This window comes from Dendrobates tinctorius, unplaced genomic scaffold (assembly GCF_039654945.1).
Source record: "Dendrobates tinctorius isolate UK_male_01 unplaced genomic scaffold, ASM3965494v1 ptg000137l, whole genome shotgun sequence".
Classification (NCBI taxonomy): Eukaryota; Metazoa; Chordata; class Amphibia; order Anura; family Dendrobatidae; genus Dendrobates; species Dendrobates tinctorius.
The window spans coordinates 1219716-1232569 of NW_027361805.1; the positions used below are offsets into that span (position 1 = coordinate 1219716).

Below are 12854 nucleotides of genomic sequence, written 5' to 3' on the forward strand. Positions count from 1 at the left end.
GGGAAGAAGGTGGCACTTTGGCCAAAACGAGCATTGGGGTGGTGACATCGCAAAACTTTCAGGTAACCATGTCTCTTGCAGGACTGCTTTGCAGTTGTTAATACAGTGCCTTGCGAACGTATTTGGCCCCCTGGAACTTTTCAACCTTTTCCCACATATCATACTTCAAACATAAAGATACCAAATGTAAATTTTTGGTGAAGAATCAACAAGCGGGACACAATTGTGAAGTTGAACGAAATGTATTGGTTATTTTAAATTTTTGTGGAAAATCAAAAACTGAAAAGTGGGGCGTACAATATTATTTGGCCCCTTTACTTTCAGTGCAGCAAACTCACACCAGAAGTTCATTGTGGATCTCTGAATGATCCAGTGTTGTCCTAAATAACTAATGATGATAAATATAATCCACCTGTGTGTAATCAAGTCTCCGTATAAATGCACCTGCTCTGTGATAGTCTCAGGGTTCTGTTTGATGCACAGAGAGCATCATGAAAACCAAGGAACACAACAGGCAGGTCTGTGATACTGTTGTGGAGAAGTTTAAAGCCGGATTTGGATACAAAAAGATTTCCAAAACTTTAAACATCCCAAGGAGCACTGTGCAAGCGATCATATTGAAATGGAAGGAGTATCATACCACTGCAAATCTACCAAGACCCGGCCGTCCCTCTTAACTTTCATCTCAAACAAGGAGAAGACTGATCAGAGATGCAGCCAAGAGGCCCATGATCACTCTGGATGAACTGCAGAGATCTACAGCTGAGGTAGGACAGTCTGTCCATAGGACAACAATCAGTCATATATTGCACAAATCTGGCCTTTATGGAAGAGTGGCCAGAAGAAAGCCATTTCTCAAAGATATACATAAAAGTGTCATTTAAAGTTTGCAACAAGCCACCTTGGAGACACACCAAACATGTGAAAGAAGGTGCTCTGGTCATATGAAACCAAAATCAAACTTTTTGGGAACAATGCCAAACGATATGTTTGGCATAAAGGCAACACAGCTCATCACCCTGAACACACCATCCCCACTGTCAAACATGGTGGTGGCAGCATCATGATTTGGGCCTGCTTTTCTTCATCAAGTACAGGGAAGATGGTTAAAATTGATGGGAAGATGGATGGAGCCAAATACAGGACTATTCTTGAATAAAACCTGTTGGAGGCTGCAAATGACCTGAGACTAGGACGGAGATTTGTCTTCCAACAAGACAATGATCCAAAACATAAAGCAAAATATACAACAGAATGGTTCACAAATAAATGTATCCAGGTGTTAGAATGGCCAAGTCAAAGTCCAGACCTGAATCCAATCGAGAATCTGTGAAAAGAGCTGAAAATTGCTGCTCACAAACGATCTCCATCAAACCTCACTGAGCTCGAGCTGTTTGCAAAGGAAGAATGGGCAAGAATTTCAGTCTCTCAATGTACAAAACTGATAGAGACATACCCCAAGTGACTTGCAGCTGTAATCGCACCAAAAGGTGGCGCAGCAAAGTATTAAGTTATAGGGGCCGAATAATATTGCACACCCCACTTTTCAGCTTTTGAATTTCCACAAAAATTTTAAATAACTAATAAATTTCTTTCAACTTCACAATTGTGTTTCACTTGTTGTTGATTTTTCACCAAAAATTTACATTTGGAATCTTTATGTTTGAAGCATGATATGTGGGAAAAGGTTGAAAAGTTCCAGGGGGCCGAATACTTTCGCAAGGCACTGAACCCGAGGTATGTGTAATATGAATGGCAGTGTATTGGTGTTTCTTTTTGTGGACAAATTGGTACTATCCATTACTTGTATTGATATGGAAAATTCAGCCACACTCTGAACTCCTGAGCTATCATTATTTTTGCAATATGTGTGTATAGTACTATAGTACTTACCTCTCTGTTGTTGTGGTGCCACATTCTGGTCACTTCCTGTCATCACTCTACTTTTATATACTCTTTATGAATGTACTATCCTTTTAATTGAATTAATAAAGTACCGGTAATACCCTTTTAACTTAATATTTTGGCACTTGGGTGAATTTTTCTGTATATGCTCTCTTATGTACTGATCCCCATCATTCAATGCTTTTCATTTACACAGTGGTGACTTAGATCTCTTTGATATGACTGTGTTTACTCACCCTTATAGAACTTATTTTTAATATATATTGACAGCAGATAAATAAACTAAAATCAGGAGTTTCCTAACACTCTAAATATCGCAAAATGACAAAAAAATTGTGAAAAGAAGACTCCATGCCAGTGCAAATACCTGATGACACCAGGGGAAATTCTGATATTCCGTAGGATATTCCTTGGCATATAAAGTGATGGGATTTGTCTCTGGTGGGTTTTCCCTGCTAGATTCATCTGCAAAAAACACTTGATTGAATACAATGGTCTATATTCATTATTCAACTAAAGTCTGATTTTTGTCAGATTTCACAGCCTAAATAGTCAAACCTTATGGCATATGTCAAGATAAATGGGCATGGTCAGGTTGTATAAAAACTTTTTGGCTCAACGGCCAGAAGTTAAAAGACAAAAATTCGTGCCCAATTGCTTATAGGACGGGTAGAGAAATTCAGCAAGAAAATTGCTAATATATCATATTAAATTTGAGCTGTGGGTCTTGCATCAAATTTGAGCCAATTGATTTCCAGCAGGTCAGAAATTACAACACAAACTGTACATTCACACATTAATAGATTTCTTCCACCAGATGAAGAGAGTACTTCCTTGAAAAACAATTCCCCAAAAAACAATTTCAGAACTGCATTTTTTTCACAATTTAACCACACTCAAGATTTGTTTTTCCTGTTTTCCAGTACACTATATTGTAACATATGAAAGTTTAATTCATCCTAAAAAAGCAAGCCCTCTAACGTCTATGTAGAAAGAAAAATAAAAAAGTTATGGCTCTTGGAAGAATAGAAAACGCAAACACGGAAATTGACCAGGTCAGGAAGGCGTTAATAAACTGGAGAGTGATAAATGATACTTTCTGAAAAGATAACCTTATTAATAAATGTGGACCGTTATTTATATGAACATGGCCTAAAAGTTTGGACATGTGCATAAAATGGTCCGATCCTTTCCTGACCCAATATCTGCCATCAGGGACACGCGATACACAGTGAATTCTGATAAATAAGCCGTTTCAAACGGGATATTCCTGTATCCAAGATCCTATCTCAAAATGTAGTAGGTGTAATAATATTAGCAAATACCTCCAATTAGAAATGTAGTATAGTTCTGATTCGCTATTTGCTTACCCCATGTTCATAGCATTGCGGTAGCTTAGGTATCCATCGTAACGGCCACTAACAACTGTCACTATATGAATGATCGTAACCACGGACACCTAAGCTACTGTAATGTCCTGCACATGGGGTATTTGGCATAGCAAATCAGAAGAACTATACTACTTTTCTAATTGGAGGTATTTACTAATATTATTATTATTACACCTACTATATATTGGGATAGGATCTTGAAGAAGGGAATACCCTTTAATGTATTCAGCCGGCTTTATCATTTTTTTCGTTTTCTGCTCTATTTGATCTTCTCCTGGTTCTTGCATGAGGTCATCTCTATAGTGCTGTAACTTCCGCTGATGAACCATGACAAGCACAAGTATTACAATTTGCACCCAAATTACCAAAAACAGCCTTGGGCTTTATTCACATGTGCGTTTTTGTTGCAACGCTCTCATAAGTTTTGATGCAGTGTAATGGAGTTGTTGGTTTTTTTTTAACTCCTTCCTGACATAAGAAGTAACAGTATGCCTTATGTCAGGTTGCAGCATATGCAGCAGGCTCAGGAACTGAGCTTCCACCATACCAGTGAAATTCTGGCTGTAATATAAAGCTGACATTGCTGTAACTACAGTGGCTGTAGCTCGGAATGTGTTGGTCCCTTCACCACCTTGCGATGTTCTGCTTTTGAACTTTTTTATATTTCCATCAACATAGTGGTATGAGGGCTTGTATTTTGCGGGACGAGTTGTACTTTTCAATGACACCATTGATTTTACCATATATTGTACTGGAAAGCGGGAAAAATTCCAAGAGCAGTGAAGTTGAAAAAAAGTGCCATTCTACAATTGTTTTTTGGGTTTTTATTGACCGTGTTCATTATACTGTAAAACTAACCTGCCATTATGATTCTCCAGGTCAGTACATTTACGCAGATACCAAATGTGTATAGGTGCTTTTTTATTTAAGTGGTGGAAAAAAAAACAGCTAAATTTTGAAAGGAAAAAAAAATGTCGCCATTTTCCCAGACCTGTGGAGTCTCAATTTTCGGGATCTTGGGCTGGATGAGGGCTTATTTTTTGCCAGCTAAGCTGAAGGTTTTATTGATACCATTTTGGGGTAGATACGATGTTTAAATTGCCTGTTATTGTAATGTTGTGGAGACCAAAAAAAAAATAATTCCGGCGTTTTGAATTTTTTCTCATTACACTGTTTACCGATTGGATTAATTTACTTTATATTTTGATAGATTGGACATTTCTGACCACAGAGTTTTTTTTAATTGATTTTTGATCAAATCAGCTGCCATATGCTGGGAAAGATAAAGACACAGCGCCAGAGCGCACATCAAAGGCAGGTACACTACCTTGGACGTACCTATGTGTCCAAGGTCGTAAAGGGGTTAAATGCCGTTGTTAATCTCTGACAGCGGCATACACATGGTGCAAGGCAATTACGGGGAACTAATGGGTTGTCATGGCAACGTCTGCCAGATGATTGCCCTCGTCTTGGTCCTCCTGTGCTGTGCATAGTATGTTATCAGACAATCACAGGTTCAAGTCTCCTGAAAGGACTAAAAAGAAAAAGTTTTAAAAGGGAATCTGTCAGCAGGTGTTTGGTATCTAAACTGAGAGCAGCATGATGTAGGGGCAGAGTCCCCGATTGCAGTGTTTCTTACTGGGTTGTGTGCTGTAGCTTCAATAAAATCAGTGACTTTTCAGTATGAGTTTATCACTAGAGAACTAGCTGTATGTAGTCCTCCTGCTCTGTGTAACATCGCCTCCACAAATGATTGGCAGCTTTCTGCCTATGCACAGTGTACACAGAAAGCTGCTAATCAGTGGTGTGGGCGAGTTTATACAGAACATTCAGAGAACGGTTAAATCAAACAGTGATCTAACAGTTTTGAGCAAACAGTGATTTTATGTAAATGACAGAAAGAATTCCCATAAGTGATACATTGTTGGAATCAGGGTCTCAGCCTCTACATTATGCTGCACTCAGTTGGGTGTAGTAAAAACCTGCTGACAGATTACCTTTAAATACGTAAATAGGTAAATAAATAATTCTAGACGCCCACTTTTACCCCCATTAAAAATAAACATATTTAGTATCAACACTACCATAAAAGTCAAGTATTTGAAAATATAAAATTAATTAACCCATATGGTAATTGGTATAACGAGGGGAAAAAAATAGAAAAAAAGAGTCACCAGAATTGCAGCTTTGTGGTCCCTGCAACACCACAAAAAAATTGCAATAAGAAATTATCAAAACATCACATCTGCACCAAAATGGAATCAACAAAAACAACAGCTCCCCACAGAGCTTACACAGCTCCATTGACCGAAAAATGAAAATGTTATGGGTCTTCAAAATGGTAACAAGTAAAAAAAAAAAAAAAAAATATATGTATGTATTTTTTAAAACTACAGAATATACAGCGTGGTATTGCTCTGACCATACTGACCTGGAAAGACCTGCCAAAAAGAGTGGGCAGCTTTACCATCTGAGAAAATAAAGAACCTCATCCATAACGACCACAAAAGACTTCAAGCTGTCATTGATGTAAGAGGGGGCAATACAAGGTATTAAGAAATGGGGTATGTGAACTTTTGATCAGGGTCATTTGCCTTTCTTCTGGCGACTCAACCATGCATTCCATTTTTCTTCAAGTGCCTCCTTATTGTGCATCTTGAAACAGCCACAACACTAGTTTCCAGAGAGTCCAGCATTTCAGCTGATGGCATTTGTGGGTTTTTCTTTGTATCCCGAACAATTTTCCTGGCAGTTGTCACAGGTGAGGATGTTACCTTAGGCCTCTTTCACACTTCAGTCTTTTTTGTTTCAGTCAAAATCCGTCGTTTTGTGAAAAAAACAGATCCAGCAAATTTGCCAGCTGGATCCGTTTTTTTCTCGTAGACTTGTATTAGTGACTGATTGTGACAGATGGCTGTCCGTCTCATCCGTCATTTGACAGATCAAGTCATAAATTCTTTGTCCGTCGGCCGGAGACAACGGAAAAAGTAACGTTTTTTGTGTACGTCGAAAACTCGGACAGCGATGTCCGTCCTTGGCTCTAATGGAAGCCTATGGGCGCAGGATCGGTCGCTGTCCGTCAAAAGATGGAATCCTGCGACAGATTCCGTTTTTTCAAACTGAGCATGCCCGGAACAATTTCTCTTCATTTAATTTATCTCTCTCTCTCTCTCTGTCTGTCTGTCTCTGTGTGTGTGTCTCTCTCTCTCCTCTAAAATTCCACCAACTGCTGCTTTGATGGATCCATCAAAAAAAGGATCCGATGCAACAGTTTTTTACAATCTGCACAGGATCTGTTTTTTCAACACTTTGACCGATTGTGACTGATTCTAAAAGACTGAAGTGTGAAAGAGGCCTTATTTAATAGCAACGAGTCTTGCAATATGACTTAGGATAAAAGCCAAAACAGAATCTCAATTTGCAGACACGGTGTTTTGGGCTATTGGCCCCCGTCAATGCAAAGTATGAGAACTGATTTGGCTAGGTGAGAGGCTCTGGACTGAGGTCTAAAGGGTATCGGTTCTCCTTGTGGAAGGTGACATATCAGCTCTGGCATGTCAAGGTAAGGTGGCTTATTCGCTGTGCAATGCTCCTCTTCCTAAGTCATATTGCAAGACTCGTTAAAAAAGATGATTGTGACTTGTAGGATCGCTTCTTCCAACAGGTGGCGCTGTAGAGTCATCTTTCTTTCTGAAGATGCAATTTGCATATTACATTTCCCAAAGGAGCATTGCACGGCGAAAAAGCCTCCTTACCTTGACAAGCCAGAGCTGGTATGTCACTCTCCACAAGGAGAACCGATAGATACCCTTTAGACCTACAGTATGTACACACATTTTTTTTCTCCATATGGATCAATATTACTATGTTGTGAATTGTAGAACATTTCTTGTAAAATACATTTATTGCTGTACTCCAGCCTTTATATTTTGCAGTTTATTTCCTTTTTATTGTTTTTATATAGTCTTTTTTGTTATCTAATTTTTTCAACAAAGATGTACTGATTTAATACACATGTTTTACATGGGAGTATTCTTGCAGGCTGTATAATGTTCCGGAAATTAATTTTTTTTTTAGGACTTACATTTGCCATGGGGCTTATTAAAAATTGAGCATTAGGTCCTACTGGTCCAACCGTCCTGTTCAAGCCACCTCTATGTTTTCTCTTGTTCTTCCTAGGACCCGTTATGAAATTCTCATGAGAGTTTGGTGTTTTAAAAACAATAGTCAATGCCTGCCCAGAAATGCCCCTGAACATGACAGACTATATGAAATCAGACCCATCATCGAAGCCTTGACAGAAAAGTTCTTAAGGCTCTCCACCCCAACAGAAAACACTTCTATTGATGAGTCCCTTGTAAAATTCAAAGGAAGACTTCACCTCAAGCAATTTATTCCTTATAAGAGGGCAAGGTTCGGAATAAAGCTCTATAAAATGTGCGAGAGTTCAACCGGATACACATCAGCTTTTTGCATTTATGAGGGGAAAGATAGCCAACTAAACCCACCAGGATGCTCTCCTTATCTGGGGACGTCTGGAAAAATCATTTGGAAACTGACAACTCCATTTTTACAAAAAAGCTACACTCTGGATGCTGACTATTACTACACCAACATATCCCTATTTAAAAGTTTGGTTGAACATAACATAGGGGCTTGTGGGACCATTCGTAAAAAACCATCAGGGTTGTCAACGAAAAGTTCCAAAAGGGTCGATCAGGGGTTGTATGCAAAGGAGAGCTGCTTGTCCTCCAGTATAAGGATAAGAAAGATATTTTATCCTCGGCTCGATCCACAGATGCTACAAGGGTCACTGTAGAATTAGGATCTACTACTCCAAAACAGAAACCTGTGTCAGTCATTGACTAAAACAAGTACATGGTGTGTGGACCTTGCAGACCAGGTTCTACAGCCACAGCAGGTATCAAGAAAATCATATACCTGGTATAAAAAGTGAATCATTTATTTGTTTTAGGTGGCCACATATAATTCTTTTGTGTTCTACCAAAAAGCAGGAAATGCAGATACTTTCCTTGATTATCAGGAAAAGGGCATTGAAAATATTATTTTTGAAAATGTTGTCCCCAATCATCCATTTCAATCTGAAGATGTCAGAAGACTCACTGAGTGACATTTTATTGCACTCATTCCAGCAACAGAAACAAGAAAGAACCCCCAGAGAAAATGTCGTGTATGTTCCAAGAGAGGAGTCAGGCATGATACCTGCCACTATTGCCCACAATGGCCATCATTACCAGCCTTATGCCTCCCTGATTGCTTTAAAATCTTCCAAACAGAAGCATGTTTTTAAACTGTATTCATTTATCCCACTTTGTTATTCAAGCACTAGGTTTCTTTAGTGCTTATATATTACACATTCGAGTATAGCTCACATAATTTCCCGGGGGGGGGGACACAGTGTATGGGGCACTACAATGGCATATTTGCAATTTTTGCTCTAAGGCCGGCGTCACACTAAAGAGAAATACGGACGAGTGAGAGGCGTTAAAAAAACACATTGCACACGGACCAATGATTCTCTATGGGGTAGCTCCCATCAGCAGTATTTTTCTCGCATATTTTTTACGGGCCGAGACAATCGCAGCATGCTGCGATTGTCAGCGTACTACGACCGTAGTACGCCAATGCAAGTCTATGGGTGCGCAAAAAATATGCATTACACACGGAACACGTGTGACTTGCGAGAAATATGCACCCGGTGTCTTTTAGAAAAGATGGCAATTCAGTGCGCGATACAGTAAAATCACACTGACATGTTTAATAAAGAAACGAAAGAATAGATATATACACATAGAATACACATATATATATATTGTGGTGTATTGACCACTGTGTCAGCTAGGGGGCACTGTGTGGATGTCCCAAGAGACAGGAGGAGTGGCAGAATCCTGAAGGACCGTTATGTATCTCAAGGTGGGTGGCCTTGAGATGGAGACTGATGTGTGTGTTGATCAGCAGTGATACTGCTGAGGTGTTGTGTCAATATGTCAGGGAGAAGTCTCCAGGTATCTGGGGAGATGGGCGGGCCCAGTTACCTACAAACCCACCCAGGGGGTGTGTTTAAGAACGCTGTTGCAAAGTGTGTGTTGAAGGGTTCAAGGACCTGTGATGAGGTCATAGCCATGTGACCCGGTGGGCGTGGCTACGGACCATATAAGGTGGCCAGGGTAGGTCACATGTGGTGAATGCAGGGACCTGGTTGGTCTGTTGTGAAAGGTCCCGCTGGGAGATGTGTCTCCTGGCTAACAGCATGTGGAGTGGCTGTGTGTAATGGCTGCACATGCCTGATGATTCCCTGAAGGGAATGGAAGTCTGCAGCATGGAGAAACAGCCATGAGGAAGCCCTGACGTGGGTGAGATAACTATGAGGCTGAAGAGCCTGTGTATGCCAACCTGTGTGACCACAGGGAGGACAGAGAGAAGCTCTGTCAAGGACGCTATGCTGATATGAACTTTATGTTGCTTGCTTTGGTTTATGCTGCATAAATAAACCGCATGGACTATATTGGTTTTATGGAAAACCCGTGCAGGATCTAGTTTTGTGGCGGCTAAGCGAGAATCCCCTATGTGAATGACAGCGCTACCTCACAATTGGTGGAGATTGCAAAGGCCAATATTGTAGCCTTGTTGCTGAGAGCAATGGAAGAGGACTGCAAAATTCGGTGGCTAAGGGCAACGCTGAGCCAGGAGGGCTGACGGTCGAGAAAGCCGTGTAATATGCTGACCGGTCACGTGTGTGAGCAGAGACTGTGACGGCCTGCATTTGGGGAATCCACTGTCTGGCTGTGGTTCTGGAACCGTGGGGCGGCCTAGTGAGTAAGGCACTGTCCGGAACGGTGAGCCCAGTGCGCCCGCTTCCCCAGGAGTAAGAGACTGGTGATTGCTAGGGTGCCTTTGCGGAGAAGAGGTACCCGAGGACCTGTGTGGCCGACACAGGTAATGGACAGGTGTTTGTGTGGTACTGACCTTGGTCAGTGAGTAAGACTGTGTACCTGGAGGGTTCAGTGAGGAAAGGTCCTGGAGGGTCAGTGTTGGGAGATTATAGGAGAAAGAATCAGATCCCGGGAGCACGTGGTATTACCTTGGACCTGGTGAGGCAAGAGTGTTGGGCAGTCTCAGGCGGAGACGGATGTCCTGAAGAGCACCCGCTGAGCTCCTGGACCTGGTGAGGCCGGTGTGTGAGGAGATCCTGGGAGAAGGGTCGCTCCCTGAATCGCACCCGGTGCGCCCTGTGTGTTGGATGGTCTCAGGCAGAGACGGAACGTCCTTAATAGCACACAGCCAGGACATGTGAGTTTTGTGTGGTGTTTTTTTTTTTCCTTCTTCTTTTCTCAACTCAGCCTGCGGTGGCTCAGTGAGAGTCAAGAAGGTGACAAGTGGCTTCCTGTAACTCGACGGGGTAACGAAGGGGATAAGCGGCTTCCAGTAACTCGGCGGGGTTACGAAGGGGACAAACGGCTTCCGTTAACTCGTTGGGGTTACGAAGGTGACACCAGCAGCTGTCTGTGAACGGCAGCCAGTGGTGTCAGTGATCGGTGACAGCAGGAGCTGTGGTGGTGCCAACAAGGACTGGTGTGGTATCGTAAGAGACATAAACTGTGTGGTGTGAACTGTGGTCTGAGAAGACCGGTATAACGGACATGGGGAAGTCTCGGAAGGGGGTGGTGGCCCAAATCGGGGTGGTAGCCCAAAAGGGGGTGGAGTCCCAGAGGGAGGCGGTGACCCAAAGAGGGGTGGTGGTCCAGAAAGGGGCCGAGTTTGAACAAATGACAGCACTGGTTTGCTCAGTGGGTATGTCTGGGGAACCGCAGTGTTGGTGTAAGTCGTTTCCAGAATGTGGAATATTCTTTGCAGGTGATGACTGGCTGCAAGTGTGTACCGTGATGCTACACTGGGAAGGAATCTCTGGACGGTTGGACTCAAGGAGTCAGGTGACTCTGGTTGGAACTCCTCTCACTTTCTGTCTGACCGAGAAAACGGTCCAGGTTCGCTGTAAACATGGGGTCACGGTGAACTATGCGGTAGACAGAGTAATGTTTGAAGGGCTCGGAGGCAGTGAGTGCCAAGGTGGCAGTATACCATCAGACTTAGTGTATGCCTTGGAGTGGGGCCGGAACTTTGTCGGGTTTGATGACATATGCCAGGAGGGTGGAGACGTTCCTACTGTTAGGCTAACCAATACTAAGATGGTGACGGCTCCTGACGTGGAGAGGTCAGAGGTAGAAGTGACCGGGAAAAAGGGGTACGTCGGCCCAATGGACGGACCTGACGTCTCGTGACAGGAATGACGTTGACCTGGTTGATAAGATGGCTGGAGTGTTCGCACGGTTAATAGGTGGCTGGAAGGATTGCTCGGCAGGTCGGGGTGACTCAGACTTGGGGGTGACTGTGGCTCTGAGAGAGACAGAGAGCACAGACTAGAGGAGCTAGAGAAAGAAGTCTCTGAGCTCAAAGGTCACATGGTAACGTGGCAAGAACTGAATAAGGACCTCAGAGAAGAAGTGGATGAACATGTTAAACGATAAAGAGTCCTGAGACAAACGGCTGAGCACAGGGTCGAGGAGCTCGAGAAAGAAGTCTTGGAGTTCAGGTATCACCTGTCCACCTGGCAAAGTGTGAACAAGACCCTTAGGGAAGAGGTGGAAGAACTCAAAGAAACTGTAAGAGATCTTTGGCAGGAGAGGAAGTTGGACGAAGACTTAACGCGGGTGAGCGCGAGTGATAACAAGACGGAACTGCCAGTATCCATCTTGGCAAAGGGTCGTGAAGAGATAAAATCTTGTGAAGTTGGTGGGCAATGAACGGAAGAAGATAGTCACCCGGTCGGGTCAACTGTAGTGAGGGAAGTGTCTGTGGTAAAGCCAGAGCCTCCTGGCCTGGAAGAGAGCAAGACCATGACCTTCAAATCTGTAATCGAGGTACCCGAAGACATGCAAGAAGCCTGTGCTGAGGAAGGTGTGCATGAGGCTTTCAAAGAGGCGGTCAAGGCATGTAAGGTGCACTGGGCACCTGAGACTCGGCAGTTGGTGATAATATCAGCCAGGGAAGATACAGCAAACCGGGTAGCTGTCCTGAAAGAGATGCATTTACAATGTCTCCACGCCAAACAGCTGGTCAGGCGGAGTAATATGAAAGCTGCTAGACGCCTAGAGTTAGCAAGGGAGGCTATGGATCGGCTAGGTTTGCGGAAAGATGTGGTTCCGGTACCCAAAGGTCTGATTGGGAGAATCATTGGAAGACTTGGGAAGGTAATGCAAGACCTTGTCAATATCTCCGATGTGGTGAGGATCCCTCCTGATGATGAAGACCAGGTATCCAGTGAAGTGGGTAGGATTCCCATCATGGTGGTTGGCTCCGTGGAGAGCATGAGAGACTTTCGGATGCTCGTGAAGTATCGAGTGGGGTACCTGCAAGAGATTGAGCAGTTGAGGCGGGACCGTCAGCGAATCAATAAAGAGGTACGGAACACCAGGTGGCAGTCCCGAACGGTTCCTCCAAGTAGGGACATGGCGGGTGGCCGAAGAATGTCAGCAAGTG

The 12854-nt window shown here is 43.0% G+C and overlaps 1 protein-coding gene across 2 annotated transcripts in view; it reads right to left on the reverse strand.

Annotated features, from left to right (window-relative positions):
- LOC141048591 (gastrula zinc finger protein XlCGF66.1-like) overlaps positions 1 to 12854 on the reverse strand; it is a 104336-nt gene that overhangs the window by 34739 nt on the left and 56743 nt on the right. For both annotated transcript variants that reach the window (XM_073544332.1, XM_073544333.1), the window contains one exon: positions 2273 to 2370. In XM_073544332.1, coding sequence (XP_073400433.1) covers positions 2273 to 2370 — 98 coding nt within the window. The remainder of the gene's footprint in view (positions 1 to 2272; positions 2371 to 12854) is intronic.